This window comes from Festucalex cinctus, chromosome 2 (assembly GCF_051991245.1).
Source record: "Festucalex cinctus isolate MCC-2025b chromosome 2, RoL_Fcin_1.0, whole genome shotgun sequence".
NCBI classification, from domain to species: Eukaryota; Metazoa; Chordata; class Actinopteri; order Syngnathiformes; family Syngnathidae; genus Festucalex; species Festucalex cinctus.
The window spans coordinates 39,230,869-39,247,707 of NC_135412.1; the positions used below are offsets into that span (position 1 = coordinate 39,230,869).

At 38.5% G+C, this 16,839-nt stretch overlaps 1 protein-coding gene across 3 annotated transcripts in view; it reads right to left on the reverse strand.

The window, feature by feature from the left end:
* Nucleotides 1-16,839, reverse strand: part of prex1 (phosphatidylinositol-3,4,5-trisphosphate-dependent Rac exchange factor 1) — a 101,836-nt gene that overhangs the window by 37,929 nt on the left and 47,068 nt on the right. For all 3 annotated transcript variants that reach the window (XR_013282566.1, XM_077515041.1, XM_077515040.1), the window contains exons 7-11: nt 14,242-14,375; nt 13,906-14,021; nt 11,665-11,814; nt 6,340-6,487; nt 1,297-1,397 (exon numbers count right to left, since the gene is read on the reverse strand). Coding sequence is in view for 2 of the 3 variants with exons in the window: in XM_077515041.1 (XP_077371167.1) it covers nt 1,297-1,397; nt 6,340-6,487; nt 11,665-11,814; nt 13,906-14,021; nt 14,242-14,375 (649 nt within the window). In the remaining variant the exon portion in view is untranslated. The remainder of the gene's footprint in view (nt 1-1,296; nt 1,398-6,339; nt 6,488-11,664; nt 11,815-13,905; nt 14,022-14,241; nt 14,376-16,839) is intronic.

Here is a 16,839-nt window from a genome sequence, read left to right on the forward strand (position 1 = left end):
AATTATCGCTTCCAGTGGATGAATCATAGAAAGAGGAAAATAGCAAATATTTGGCCAAACAACTGAAGACACCACAACAAACAAGCTGCTGGTTTTCATCGTCTAGACTTAATTTCTTTCATAACCCAAAGGAATGCGCCGGGAAAACAGCTGTTATGACGTGTCAAACATGAGATTAAAAGTTAGTCAAATAAATAGCTCAGTTCTTATACAGATGATCCTGTTTGCTTAACAAAAATAAATAAATAAAATAAAAATAAAAATAAAAAATTAAAAGAAAGTGAAAAGCCTTCCCTCTAAATTCTAAATTTGTGCATGACCCACATTACTTCACGGGGTCAACCTCATTTATTGACACCAACTGTGCGAGGCCAGAATCTTCCCCACATCTCAGTAAACCCACAGAAGCCAACATGTCATCACTGTATTTCCCTCAGGGGGCAGGCCACAGTGACGGGAGACTTCAGGGGGGATTTCCATGAGAACCAAAAAATATCCCTAGGAGCCGGTGTGCACTTGCACACGATGGACAACAGACCCTTTAGCAATAATGTGGGCCCTTGCATTCATATTCATACATTATTTGCAGCTGTTTGTTTGTCCTTCATTGCCCAATGCATAATTCAGGTAAGGGGAACTGCAAATGTCACACTTGAGAAAGTTTTCAGTGTGGAGGGGAAATTGCAAAGAAAGCAAGGTTTTGATCAAATCTGTTATTCCCCTTAAATAGGATCTTAGATATCATCAGTCAAATACTGTAACTAAAGCACGGAAATTATACTAGAATGGCACGAGACATACAATGTAGTCCTAATTTGGATCAACATCAGATTGCACATCGTCATAGGTAGGTACCCACCTATATCGCATGCATGAATTTTAATAAGATTCATGCATGATTAACTGAGAGCACTCAATGAGGGCACACCATCAATTTTTCTTTCTTTCTTTCTTTCTTTCTTTCTTTCTTTCTTTCTTTCTTTCTTTCTTTCTTTCCTTCTTTGTGGATCCCAAATACATTCTAGATAATCTCAGAAATTGAATGTCATCATAATGGCGAACACATAGCAGCCCACAAAATATCATCTTTACTTTCATGCAAACACCAGCAAAAAAAATAAATACCGGTTTAGTGGCGGAAGTTATGGAAAATGTAAGGTTCTTGGTGAAGTAAGTCAAGAACATGAGATGAACATTCAGCATAAAGCTATTGGCATGGATATAGCTAAAAACAAAATAGGCAAATTAAAAGAGAACAAAGAGGGAGAGGAAGTAAATTTTGTGTTACAGTCTCACCGTGGTGAATGATGCCATTTTCTAACAGTGCTTGTCCTAAGTTGACTCCTTCATCAGGTTTACTGATCTCGCCGCTCTCGATCAGCCACGATACAAACTCACTGAGAAGAACAAAAGAGAAAGGAGTCAATAAGGGCTTTTAAAGGATTTGGGCAACTGCTTTACAGCTTTATTTTAATTGTTGCCAGATGATTTTAAGGAGGTAGGTATGTAGGTAGGTTGGTTGGTCGTTCATCACAGGAATAATCCATTCACTATTAGAAAGTTTAACTGTTGATTGCACCAGTTGCCAATTAATCAGAAACCAAGTCACCTAGTTCCAGATAGTCGTTTTATTCAAAAATTTAGAAGCTACTCATTGCAGCAGTTAAACACGCTCCCATCTGAAACATTTCAACATGGCAGCTGCCAAGACTTCCCATCAAACTGAACTCTGTATTAAGAGTGGGGGAGTTCATCTCCTGGGACTCCAGTGGAGATAGGGTAGCAGCTGGAGGTGGGTTCACTTTGTGAAAGAAAGAAAGCGTCTTTCATGCAGCAGCAGCACCACTCACTTGGGCGGTAAAGACTCAACAATATTTGTGGTGCAGTTTTCATCCTACGCCAAAAGAAACTGAGCAGACGCAAAGATCAACTGTTTCTGTTGGATCCCGTGCATCCATGAAGCTTGAACATTTCTTCCAGCAGTAACTGACGAAGATGTTTTGAGTAGCAAGCATCTTTTTGCCAAAAGCTTTGTCTCTATATGACAAGAAGTGCAATGCATTATTGACCGTGCTATTGATCGCTAAATGGCTTTTGTGTACTAATGGGAATGCAGACCACTTGAGGCAGCATTTTCTTCTATGTAACAACTGAGAAAAGTGCAAACAAATAAGAACAAGAAAACTACAAAAACAATCAGAGCATTTATCACCCGTGAAACCGATTTAGGTTCTCAATAGCTAAAAACATCCCTATTAAAATAAATTCTTTGGAGCTATGGAAAACATGGAACAAATGCCCCTATATAGACAAGAAACTGAAACAAAAACATGAATGCTTATGTTAGGTTTGGAGACGCTTAATTGACCATAGATTTGAATGTGATGTGGTTATATAAACAGCATGTGCAAAGTGATTGACTTACAACTAAAGGCCAGATTCAGTTAGAATAAGCTCCAGATCACACAAGATAAGCGGTAGATAATCGATGTCTAAATAAGTTCAACCTTTGGAAAAAACAGAAATCTAACCACAAGGCCACAAAGTAAACCAACAATGTAATCAACACCAAATGAAAACATATTTTTGCAGAAGTACTGTATACAGTAGTGCCATATTTGCATATAAACATAGATTTGTGTAAGATTTATAATGTGCTATGGTCGACGTGCCTTTTAGGAGGTCCACGAAAATAAAAATCAAACTGAGGATGAAGCTGCTATCAATTTTGATGCATTTACATTTCAATTTTGCTTTAAGGGTGAGCACACACACTGGTATAAGTCTGCAAACATGTGGAGGACGCAAGAGAAGAGAGCGGACACCTTGAGCCAGCTGCCATAGCAACCTTTGGAAAGAGCGTGCAGCACGACATTTACATTTGATCATAATGAGTTTTTCTGACCAGTGGACAGCCAGGTGCATCTAATGTCTGTGATGTCTTTTTACAGTAGGTCCATGTTTGTAAGGTTTGTGTTCAGTTTTACAATGTGCTTGGCGGCTCTTTGTATGTGAACGTTCACGTCAAGGCCGGTGACTGTAAATCAAAGTTGATAGAACTCAAGTGTGTACAGATGCGACGCAAGATTAATTTTGGTTACGGTGTTGTTAAAGAAATTATCATGATGACCATGATTAATAGTGTGAGTGTGTGCATATATGCGCGCATGAATTAGAAACACAGACAACCATCCACCACCGCACAGTGAATGATGGATGACAAGGATAATGGCTTGGTGAGACACACCCAAGCATGTTGTTTATTTATGGTGCACTGAATGGCAGCAAATTAGCAATTCAAAGGAAGTTAAGCCATCCATCCATTTTCTATACTGCATGCAGTTCCAAGAATGTTAAAATTATATATATATTTTTGAAATTTGATTACCTTTTTTTAAGATCATATGTATTACGCTATCAAATCTTATCAGATTGTAATTGTTTGACCTTTACTGTATATCATGTAACTCTTCTTATAATGCTCAAAGAAAGAAAGAAAGAAAGAAAGAAAGAAAGAAAGAAAGAAAGAAAGAAAGAAAGAAAGAAAGAAAGAAAGAAAGAAAGAAAGAAAGAAAGAAAGAAAAAGAAAGAAAGAAAGAAAGAAAGAAAGAAAGAAAGAAAGAAAGAAAGAAAGAAAGTACACAGGGTTCGATTCAATGACCCCCGCAAGAAACACACGTGAAAATACATTAAAACTAAACTAAATGTAGTATCAAAGAAAGTTAAGTCACAAATGTGTGATGCATACACAAGAACAGCGTTTGAGATAATGAGAGCTCATTACACAAACAGCAGCGCACTAAGATTGTTGTTTTTTTGTGTTTTTTTGCCTTGGGGGGAAATATTACGCAGTAATATATTAAGATCCTACTGATAATTATTAATTCGCTCGTTTCCTCCTATGACTTCAATACCGTTTTGTCGCCAGTGACGTTGAGGTGTGAAAAATAGTGTCTGGGTTTGCTCTGTTTTTACAAGCCTGTAGATTGTGTAACCCAGTTGCCCTTCTGGGATGAATAAAGTTGTATTTATTGACTAGAATGAAAGCGAGTGCCAATCAAATTCACAAAAGAATTTGACCTGATTCCATTTATTCCCTCAAGTCTTTTTCTTAGACTAAGACTTAGACTTGACTTTATTGATCCCTTTGGGATGGCTCCCTCTGAACATGAAGAAGTAAGCGCAAATAATACAAGTACCGGTACGATGACAGTTTCATTACTGTAATGTCTTAAATACCCTGGCATGGAAAAAAACAGACATGAAATGTGATCTGCTAATGTGTATTAACGCTGAAAAAGATCAGATAGACGATGACATTATGCTATCACGACAACAGGCTGTTATCAAAGCAGCCACTCGATGTAATTAAATAAACGTGCAGACCCTGGCTGCTGCCCATTCATCAGTAAGACAAATGCAGGGAGCAGATACTCGTTGCCCTCATCAAGTGCATTTGACAGAGTGATGAAGTGAGGACAGCATGGACTGGCAGGAAGGATATAAAGCGCGCGTTGACTAGCATTACAATTTGAACCCGATTCATAACGACTGCTGGCACTGAGCTGTGCCATGCAAGTGGATGGGCAGAACATGATAATTATGACTCACAATTTTAAAATAGTCTGCTCCGATGGGAACAAACAGAACGGTGGCATATTCAGTTAAAGGGCAGCGAGAGCAAAACGCGGCCAGAGGAACATCATAATCATCCCACTCCTTTAGAACTATATTTATTTCTGTTTTATTTGGATCCAACTCATTAAATCATATTGTACTATGGTTCTATAAATCATATTAGAGGTCAACAAAAGACCAAAGTTTTACTATTCAGAAAGCTCTTTGTACCTCCTCAGTGTGGCCCTGCTCTATTGTGCAAGGGTTGTCATTACACTTTACAAACAAGCCAGCGCACAGATTGCATTGGCTGTGATGTATTAGTAATCAGTGGTTTTTGTGTTAGTGTTGTAGAAACTGTTGTTCTTTTTTATATGGCGTTCTAGCCAGAATATGTTATATTGACTGTTCAGTGAGGTTTGGACAGGAACAGGCAGGTTTTTCTGGTTATTTTGCTTTGAGTAATGCTACATTTCAGTAGCCTATCAACACAGGAAAATTAGGGAATAGTTTGTATTTGTAATATATTTGTAATAGTTTGTATTTATTCTTGTATTGTTATTTATCATGTATGAGAAAAATGGCATCGTGAATATGTAAAAAAATAGAAGTATGTTTGACTTTTATTGAACTAATGTACATCTCAGTTTCTTAATATATTCCATGATCAATGCATGTATAAAAGATTCATCCTTCAACAACATAGTGATTGGTAGCTAGACAGACAGACAGATAGCTAGCTAGATAGATAGATAGATAGCTCGATAGCTAGCTAGCTAGCTAGCTAGCTAGCTAGATAGATAGATAGATAGATAGTCTTTATGTTATTATTTGTGTAATATTCCAGTCTGTTATGCATGTTAAATTTTTTATGAGGTAATTTCAAGCACTTGGAGAAAATTTGTTTTGATATTTGTCCCCATGCACCGCACTCCCCGAGCCCCCACACCCCATCTCCCACCCCTCCATCAATCATTTATTTCTGCACCAGAAAAAGTGGCGGTTCATACTGACTAACTTTATTTTCGGTCCACCCAAGTTGAAAACACGCCTGCGAAGGAAGAACCAGGCGACGGAGGGTAGCTTGCAGAGTAGGTCACAGACTGAGGGATAGAACAGTCATACTCCATGTAGCTATGTAAATAAAAAGTATATGTTGGAAGTGTGTAAAGGAGCTAATCTAACATAAATCTGATTTAAGACAAGTAAGCACAATCCACAGTAAAGTCAAGTTATGTGAAATTGATTAAATTATTGTGAGGATTGAGTTTTGAGATCTACATGATGAAATGACATGTCACTGGCATTTAGGGTTCTTATTTTTTTATTGCAGTCTGTCTATGTTTTTGTTTTCATTTACTTTTTCTTGATGAACAGTCTTAGAGTGTTATTTGTGGATCTCCAATAGAAGTCTTAAAAGGTCCTTTTTGTTTATTTGTGCTACAGAACCATGAAAGAAAGATGGGCAACCTCAGTTTGAGGTCTGCTGTAAAAGTCTGGTTGGTACCTGTTATTATTCATGACGTCAGATTGGCCTCGCTTTTCGGGAAGACTTGGACTAAGGACTTGGCTTTAGATGAAGGAAAGGCTTTGGGATAGGAAGCCAAAGCAGAGGTAGAGGATATAGAGGATGTAGGGAAGAGAGTGGAAATCTTGCCAAGACTTTCCAGGAAGACTGAATGCAAGTGCTTGTGAAAAGCACTGCGACATTCTCGCACTCACTTTCCCATGAAGCACTTGGGCACAATGCTGAGCTTCCTGCGTCTGTCCTTAATGAGGTGCCGGTTCTTGGTCATCATTATGTGATAGAGCTTTTCTCCTTTCTCTGCTATCATCACATAGGCATCCCTCTCCATTCCAAGTTTGAGACCTGCGAGGGACAACAGAGAGAAAACATGACACGGTGTTAAAAAAAAAAAAAAAGATGATGAAATGAATGCACAAGTTGGAGGCCAGGACATTTTTTTTTTTTCAAGTTTTACAGAAAATCCCTGGGCATTATTATACTTATTGACACTGCAATTTGGTGCATTGGTGTAACAGGTTACGAGAAAATAAATACTTCAATTGGCTATTATATTGGAAATACAGTACATTTTACAACCAATTTTCTGTTAGGTGAAAAGTAGTCTTTTTTTTGTTTTTTTTTCATTCAAGTTGACAGCAGATGCAATTCCATATGTGATAAAATGATGGCATTTTCGATTCACTGCAGGTGGATAATTAAAGTTTGTCTTTAATTTTATGAACACAAGGGGACTCAAATAGACATTGACTTATTTATTTGAACCATGGATCTTTTTTCAAGTTCAAAATGCTTTTGTTACATGTTGAAATGAAATGTGCTCGTAGCAGCAGCTAACTGATTTCATTAATGCAGCACACTTACTAGATGTTTTTTTATTTTTACGTGCAGGTAAAAAAATAAAAAATAAAAATAAAGACGATACATGCAGGGTTAACCTCACTTTAAATGTAAAAGGGGTTTTGTGGCTTCTGGTATTTTTTTTGTGTTTTTTTTTTTTTTTCTATAGTAGACTGTTGAAATGGCTCTGAGTATTTAAGAGAATCTTGCTCTTGGGGAAACTCAACTCACACTCCCATGTATAATTTCTATTTCACTCCAACACATAGAACCAGATCACAAAATGCCATGTGAAATAGGTACGCAACCTGCAACACTCATTCACTGCCAGTCATTATAGAAAATTTTTACATTTCCAGTACTCACGTGATATTACATTCAATAATTATATATAAACCGAATCTACCAAATAACAGAATAGACTCCCTACTTTTTGTCCCGTCCCGTTCTTTTACAATTGACAGCAGAAAAATGTAGGTTTGCCAAAATACAGCCATTTCTCCCATGGACTCTGAAACTGTGTTTATTTCCTATAAAATGGGGCAATGATGTCATCTACCGGTGGTTGGGCATCAGTAAAGTTGTTTCCAAGTTTGATATTTACAGTGGAGCATGCTCAGATTCGCCCCCATTTAGCACCGCTCTAAAAAATACAATTGACAAGTATACTTGTCAAAGGCAGTGAATGAGTTAAGCTCTGGTGGTTTGACAAACAAACGGCTAAATCAATGTAATTAATTAAGGGACTCCTGATAATATAAATGTGCGGTGGTCCGGGAATAAAGAAAGGGGTGGGGGACAAAAGTAGACAACGCGCCATACTCAATCAATCAATCAATCAATCAAGCTTGTATTTTTAAAGTAACCACTTGTAACATAAATATAAAAAAGGTTACAATATATTTTATCCCCAAGTAAATTGAAGTTACGGTGTTTGTAACCTTGAAATTTGACATTTACAACACAGTAGTTACCATCAAATCCAATCAACAGACCTATGTGAGGTACATTAGTGTTAATTGTACTTTGAGGGAGCAATAGCCTACAACTACTTCAATCATAACTCCATTTCGATCAGTATAGCTCCGAGATCCCTAAGAGTCAAAGAACAAAGCATGTCTTAGGGTTATTTGAAGAAACAAGCATGCCTGAACTTCCCGGCTGTTTGTATTGATACCATGCCAACCTAATTTTGAAGGAAAAAAAAAAAAAAAAAAAAAAGAACAATTCCAGATGTTCATCACAACTGAAAAAGTTCTGAGAAAAAAAAAAAAGTTAAGGAGGGCATAGTGATTGGAATCTCGTTTGTGTGTTGACATGTTAACAATTACGTGGCTTGTGTCAGAGCAAAGCATGTACTGTAAAGGTTTATTGTGAGTTGTGTTGCCCCTCTTATGAGTCCACTTTTAGAGCTCCTTCCTAAACTCCTTGTGGGCTTTGGTGAACTTCTGAACTACATTGTGACACTTTCCTTTGCTCACCAAGAGCCATAGACTCAATAAGAAACTCAAATCTATTTTGGGCCACATCAAACTCAATTACTCAACATCATAATTCTGATGTTCCTGCCATAATAAGTTTAATTAATTTAATTTTAACAGTCATATAGGCTGTTTTCCATCCGTCCATTTACTATAATGTGTGTCCTATTTAGTGTTGTGTGTGAGCCGGAGCCTATCTGAGATGGCTTTGTATGAGAGGTAGGGTATACATGCCATGCAGGGTATAAACAGACAACCAATAGCGTCAAATTCACACAATACTACGTTTTCAATCAAGATCACATGTATGTTTTTGGGATGTGAGTGGAAATGGAGTACAAAGTGGGAAAAAAACACACAAGCACATTGAGACCATGCAAATTTCACACAAGACTGCCTGAGCAGAGATTTGAACCCAGAACATTCCAAATGTGAGGCAAACGTGATAACTGCTATCCACCATGCTAACCAAATTGAGTGTTTTTGTCTGGCTATTTTGTTGGGTGAAATTTTAACTAATTTGTTTCTTAAGCAGACCGAATTCCAGCTGTTACCTTTCTTTGGCGATTTTGTGTTAAAATGTAACTTATAGGCGCCTGTAAAGTTAATAAACGCTCTATTATGGCAGCAGCTTTCCCAGTGAGGTGATTAAATAAAATGCCAATATTTCCTCTTTTTTTTATCTTTTATCTGAACAAATCTGAGTTCTACGAACAACGGGAATGAATTGTGTTTAACCTTCGAGGCTTAATAAATACTAGTAACATGATATGTTCCTATGTTAGTGCTGTTTTTTTTTTTTAAATTTGTTTTATTTATTTATTTTTATTTTAGCACCAATCACATATCTGAAGAACAGTTGTGATACAATACTGTATTCCACTGGAGCTTTTTCAGTTTGTGGCGTGAAAGTAACTGTATTAATGTATGACACCCTTTGTCACAACTGTACCGTTAAAACAACCGTATAATTTATACGGTGTATACGGTATAAAGTCACTATAAGGCTATGAGGTACAGTAAAAGCATCCGAGCCAGTCAAGTTAAGAAGAAAAAACAATTAAATAAATATTGTTTTGGGGTAACAAATAAAAAGTCACTGAAGAAAAAAATGAAAGTATCAGTGTCCTGAAAAGCTTATATAGGTTTAAATGCTGAATTTCCAAGTGCTGTAATTTATGCCTGTATGTCAAATAAAAGTCATGCATCCCAAATATCTTTTAACTGGAAGAACATGACAACTTTGATTTTATTGGATAGTTATGAAATGTACGTGTCAAGTGCTGGATTCTGACTGTGAGTAGAAGAAAGACAACTGGGACAAAACTGAAAAAGTCAATTTGTCCATTGAGTCTTGGGTGGTTGTAGTGGCGGGCCATGAAGGATGCTGGTTCCATTACATGTGACGGCAGCTGAAAGGATTTTAACAATATGGGTTATTGAACAACACACGGGGGTCTTTCCAGTGCAGAGACCTCTCAGCTTCTTGTCCAGCTGCCACGGTTTGTCTTGAGCTGCTTCTTGTCATCTTTCACTTACTAGCATGACCTAATCACTTTTTTTTTTTTTTTTTTTTTTTAAGAAGGCTGTTCTCATGAGAATTCAGTGTGATTTGCTACTAAAACGTGATGCACCATAATTAGTAGAATCTGACAGAATTTCGAGTTGTGGAATGTGATACAATATATGGTGGGTGCCACTTCAACAATTTTCAGGAATATGGAAATGGACAACGTAAGTGACTGGCTGGCAATTCACAAACAATTTAGCTCTTGTAGGACGATTGATTGCAGCCATGTGTGAGTGCAGTAAAAACACAGAACACAAGACGTATCAGGTGAAATGTCAATCTTTGTTGAAGAAAACCTTAGAACAAAAGATTTAAATAAAGAGGCCGACAGTGAGAAGTGTACACTGTCGAAAAGGAAGCGTGAGTGGGAATGAGGTGCTGTGACTGATCTGGCATCTGTTACCCTCAGGTCAGTTTCCACCAGCTTGTAATTGAACACCGCAAGCTGCCGCACACTTCTGTGTGCTTATTCATGGCACTATCAGATCTGACGTTGTTAAAATCCGTTGTGGGCGATTATTTAACATATGCCCGGATTACAAAGGCAAAATTTACCATCTTGGGAAACATGATCTGTTGAGTATTCCTGCATTTCCGACCAAATCGTGTCCAAACAATCAAATTTGGAATCTTTTTAAGCCATCAATCCTATCGGGTAGCCTTTTATGTTGCCCAGCAAATTTGGTTAAAGCCATTAACAGTGTGTAATACACAAAACATTATAAAGACAGATGGCCCACAACAGACAGGCGGGAACACTTTTTAAGGTAGAAGAGGGATGAAAATGATAGAGTGAGCACAATTTAAGGTGACAAAAGGGCATCAGGTTACATGGCCAATCTCAATCAGCTTTTGTTTTATTATTTTACTGAAACAAAGTAACATGTGGATTCTCACACAATCAAAAGTTTAAGCTTACTTCTTAGCATCCAAACTAAAAGAACAAACCGTTTTCAGCGCCTTAATCCTAATTTGACGAAAGCCACAAAACTCATGTAACCGTATTTTGACATACAATAAAAGGCATTCTGCTTCTGCTATCCTGTAACCTAAAGGCGTAACATTTCTTTAAGAAAATCTTGTTCAAGGTGGGACCCCACCACAGGGCACAACATTGATATTTCAGGACAAAGGCACATCCAGTCATTAATTAATCACCCGAGGGAGCCTCCACAACAACAAGGACAGATGCATCAAAACGCAACATGATTTAGAGGAGATATATGGGCCAAGGTGAAAAAAATCAAGCAGAATAAGCCACATTAGTCATGTGTGTGATATGAAAGTGCCAACTACGGTAGGAAAAAAATCATTACAGATTAGCCAAGCCGTATACATATTCTTTTTTCAGTAGATTAGGGTATATTAAACCTGACCTGGCCCACAAACTCTGTTCTCGTTACTCCACAGGTGATTGATGGACCTTGTTCTTCCACACCAAACTCATCTGAGCACATCCCTTTTGTGCACGGTGCCAAGGTCATGCTGGAAAAGCAAAGGGCATTCCCCAAACTGTTCCCACAAACTGCGCACATACAATTGTCCACAATGATATTTTTACGAGAGAAAAGCTAGTATAATATTTTCTATTTTTCCCCCAGCGAATAAAAAGGCTGAAAAAGTTTACTCACTCTCTCTCTGCTCTCGTTCCCTCAAGATGGCATCCAGCCACTTCTGCTTATCCTCCGCCGTTTTGGCCATGCAGACAAACCACTTGTTTTTCGCTGTGTTGTGGATCTTCCAGCCATTGGTCACTGTGTAGTTGTTGCTGTGATAATCCGCTGTGGAGAAAAACACACATTTAGCAATAAAAGTAGGATGAATCAAATTAATAGAAATGTGAATGCAAATCAATATGTTCTTTTCACCTTTTGGAAAGTAACCAACAAGGAATTGCTATGAAAAATACAGCAGCATTAAACACATGCATTTACATAACTCCAAAAAAAATGATAAATACCTAGCACGTTACCAGCAAAAAACAAACTACGGTAGTTAACAAACATCCCATGTTTTGTCAGACTGAGCAAATATCTAGCGTCTTCTAATTTCATCATCGCTGAGCTTTAAGTAGGTGAGCAGCAACTAAATAATGAATGGCCGCTCTGGTAATGGGCTACTGGCCTTGTAGCCAAAGGTCACATAAATACTTGTGATATTTGAAGCCCAATGGGGAGTAGCTCTGGTAGTAGTGGGAGAAGCAAAGGTTGGAGAGGTTTTTTTGCTTCTGGTGAAATCAATAGAAATGCTGACATCTGGTTGGGTTTAGGAGCCCTTGGGGACACTTCTAACTTTTACCTGAGAAACGAAAACTTAGCTGTCATCTGAAACTGCAATATCTTATCTGAATCAACTCTGGAGTTAGTCATCTGTTCCATATTAAGACCAGATATGTACACAGTTAATATCTTAGCAGAGGATATTTCACCAATAATCTAAACACTCAGTGAGTTATGTTTCTGTCTTTGTGGTTGTGAGATTGCAAAATATTGTGGCAGCATGCAGGAGAACAAAAAAAAAGAAAAAAAAGAAAGAGGAAACACGTGATAGAGAGGAAGGCAGTGTTTCTACACCAATACACACATATTCACAACAGTGCCGCCTGATTTGCACTGATAGTTGAACCACATTCAGCCACAGACGGGGCGTTAACATTCAGCATTCGCCAGAATTCAAGTTTCTTGCTGATGTTGAGGTAACTTTTGCACCTCTGAGTTGAAGTCACACCTTAAACAGAATAATCGACATCAAATACAGTACTATTCCATATGTGGTTGTGCGCTACATCCTCTTCGAAAGTGTAACAACACCCCACCCAAACACCCAAAACCGTCAGCGAGTATCAGATTCAGATCAAATCATCATCATTAGATCAGATGAAGACACGTGGCAAATTTAAAGAATGATTTATTTATTTATTTATGTATTTATCTAGCTGGTTTGTGTACAGGTTTTGCAATACATATTTAATTAAAATCTTGTATATTGACAACGTTTATATTCAGACTGTAGACACTAATCCAGCAACAAGAGTGTAACAGTACCTGTTTACATACATAACGCAAAAAATGACCAGATGCCTTGCGACTACTACCAAAAACCCATTCAAAATGGAATGTCCAATAGTCATCACACAACATTACACTTGCTATTGTTCCTGATTTGCTACCAGTCATGTAGCTGAAAACTGAAAAGCAACAAAATAAATCCTGCTTTACAAAAATAAGATCATTACTACAGTTCAGCACAGAGATGTGGATTACATGTCGCCATCATATTGCCCCAATTTGTCTCAGATGTCTTCTTTGGTCTTCCTGAGGACAGTGAAGCATAGCAGCAAGCAACATAGCATGCTCTGATTTGAATAATGCAGCCTGACTTATGTCTAGCTCTTAATCACATGACACAATCCCAGTGCCACTGACCTTGCCCAAAATTGTGTGATTGTATGATGTATCCAAAACATCAAACATGAAACGTGAACTACAGCCAGCTTTATTTTGATGTTTTCCATAGTTCGATCATGTTATACAAGCTAGAATTAGGGTTTTTATTTTGTTACTGAATCTATGTGGGGAAATTTCAAAATTTCACAGAAAGGAACCACAAAGGGGAAGGAAGAACATGTACATACTGTATGCAGGAAGTGTGCATTTATGAAGTTATTCAATATGTTTCTACCGAAACTTCAACTGTACAAACTTGGCTGAGGTCTTCGCTCTACTGGCATTCTGATGTTGTCAGGTGTGTCACTTGTACTATGACAGTCATTTAATGAAGAGCTCAGATGCAAATAGAGATTTCCATGGTGGAATCATCACAACAACCTGAGAGAGAGTCTCGAAATGTAATACTGCTGAGTAAACACCAACCTGTTCCATCTTCCACGTTTTCCACCTCCATCACCTCCGTGTTGATTCTGCCCCTGAACACATAGAGAGGACCGTTGATAGACTTGGTCCTCTTGGTGGACTTTTTCCCAGAAACCCTAAGGAAATGAGAGAGCAGTGTGGTTACGCTCAGCATGGAAAACATCCGCTGGTGGCAGTGAAACAGCGTCTGCAACACTTGCACATTCATACAAAACATACACAAACATGAAGCATGCATATCCTGCACAGAAACTAGTTTGTGTTTTTCCTCCATTTAGTTACATAGTCGATATAAAGTAAACCTGCTAAACTACTCTCTAAATGACCATTCCTCACCTGGACTTCCTCTTACAGTAGACCAAAAGATTATCAAACAGGAAGAAGACTCGCTCTTGAATATTGCCCGCTGAGATCTTCAGGAGATTTCCATGAAGCAGCAACTCTGTGCAGATATCCGTCAAATTAGTCCCCTGGAAGAAGAAGTAAAAATCAAAACAATGGAAATATCTTACAGTTGATTTTATTTGACGCCGCACAAAAAGTTAATTTGAAATGAAATCATTTTAAAACAAATGCAGTTTGCGTGTGCATTTTTGTATGTAACCTGTCCTTTGCGCAGGTCCAAATCCACACACAAATCTCTAAATTTGTGGCCACACTCCATGCACTTACTGAAAATGTTGTCATCAGGCAGCAGCTGTAATGGAAGGAAGGCACTAAACATCATAGTAGATGGAGTTTACCTTGCTCTATATTTTCCTATGGGAGACATAAATCCCATTTGAGGAGGGGAGGTGGAGACTAAGCCTTCAATTCTTAGCACTTAGGATGTACCCTCAATGCACCAGTATATCCATTCACATAAAAGTGATGAATTGAAAGAAATGTCACACTGCAATTGGTAAGGTATTTAACATTAATTTTACTTTTAATCAATGTTTCAAATTCAATTGTATTTACAAATATGTACGCCCTAACTACTGATCTTTTAATTACCAAGCAAAACTGACTTCATTGTGAGTCAAGCACTCCCAATAATCTTATTTTGTAAGAAAAAAAAAACGGCATCAGCAATAATAATGGCATTCATGTTTAAACACAAGATGAAATGCAAGTTTACGAACATTTATATCGTGGCACTGGCGAAAGAGCAAAGAACTTTCAAAGTGTCCAATTAGATTGATTTGATGTTTTCCCCAATATCTCGCATTTCCCCTAGGGTGCATATTTGCATATGTAGGGATTGCTATGGTATGCTCCATGTGTCGCTAACATATATCAGCAGAACATCCTTGACAAAACAGGACCTAGTGAAAATTGAAAGATCATCAGGTCTCATTACTCAATGTAAAATGGTTCATTTCACTCTTAATCATCCGAAACTAAATACACCCATGTGAGGACGCCACCCCAGGCACTCACATATATACTACATCAAATTTGGACCACAGTGTGGTCTTTCATGTTTAGACGCTGTGGAAACCCCCTCAGCCGGCCACACCCGTCCATGCTCAAGTGTCCATTATTGAGTCCCATGGGGACGTTTTTATGATGGAAGGTCATCAGTCACTCCTATATGGACACAATGAGAAGATTGGCTGGACCTCAGCACGGGATTGAGGAGCAGACTGCAATCGATTTAACCTCACGTTAACTGCACTGAGTTAAAGATATGTGTGTGCGCTTCCGCATGCATTTGTGTGTAATGTATCTGGACCTGATTGGGTATGAGTGGAAAATGGCTTCCATTAAGGCTGCAGGTGAATAGCCTAAAGAGAGTCTACTGAGAGAAGAGAGTAATGCTGTTAGGGAGTGGTGGGGAGTGGGTGTCTTTCTGAGTACATTTGCCAGATGTTCACATGAGCAAGACAACAATACCTGTATTCAAACACAAGATAACTGATAATGAACACTTGATGCTCTTGTGTGCTGACACTATTGTACAACTGAGTTGAGCATTTCTGTCAATCCTATTTGTGCAATTAAGAAAAATGCTTCTTTGTATTGTGTGAAAGTCAGGAATCAGGCATTTACACGGATTCTGTTAAGCTAAAGTAGGGCTGCTCGATTATGGAATAAAATAATAATCACGATTATTTTGGCAATAACTGAAATCATGATTATTCAAACTATTTCTTTTTTTTGGTACAAAACAAGAAAATGTTTAAGCATTTAAAAATGTTACGACCAATTAAAAAATATATTAGAAACTATATAATTATGTAAGTTCCTTTTAGACCAAACATAATTTACAATAATATATATATTTATAATATTATTTATTTATTTAGTTATTTATTTATACTTATTGCCCCCCGGCTCGGCGCCTGTACGTTGGGGTTCACCCCGGTAGACGAGAGGGTAGCATCCCTCCGCCTTCGGGTGGGGGGACGGGTCCTGACTGTTGTTTGTGCATATGCACCAAACAGCAGTTCAGAGTACCCACCCTTTTTGGAGTCCTTGGAGACACCCTCCAAGGACTCCAAAAAGGGTGGGTACTCTGAACTGCTGTTTGGTGTGCTGGAGAGCGCTCCCCCTGGGGACTCCCTCGTCCTGCTGGGGGACTTCAACGCTTACGTGGGGAATGACAGTGAGACCTGGAGGGGCGTGATTGGGAGGAACGGCCCCCCTGATCGGAACCCGAGCGGTGTTCTGTTATTGGACTTCTGTGCTCGTCACGGTTTGTCCATAACGAACACCATGTTCAAACATAAGGGTGTCCATATGTGCACTTGGCACCAGGACACCCTAGGCCGCAGTTCGATGAGCGACTCTGTAGTCGTGTCATCGGATTTGCGGCCGCATGTTTTGGACACTCGGGTGAAGAGCGGGGCGGAGCTGTCAACTGATCACCACCTGGTGGTGTGTTGGCTCCGTTGGTGGGGGAAGATGCCGGTCCGACCTGGCAGACCCAAACGTATTGTGAGGGTTTGC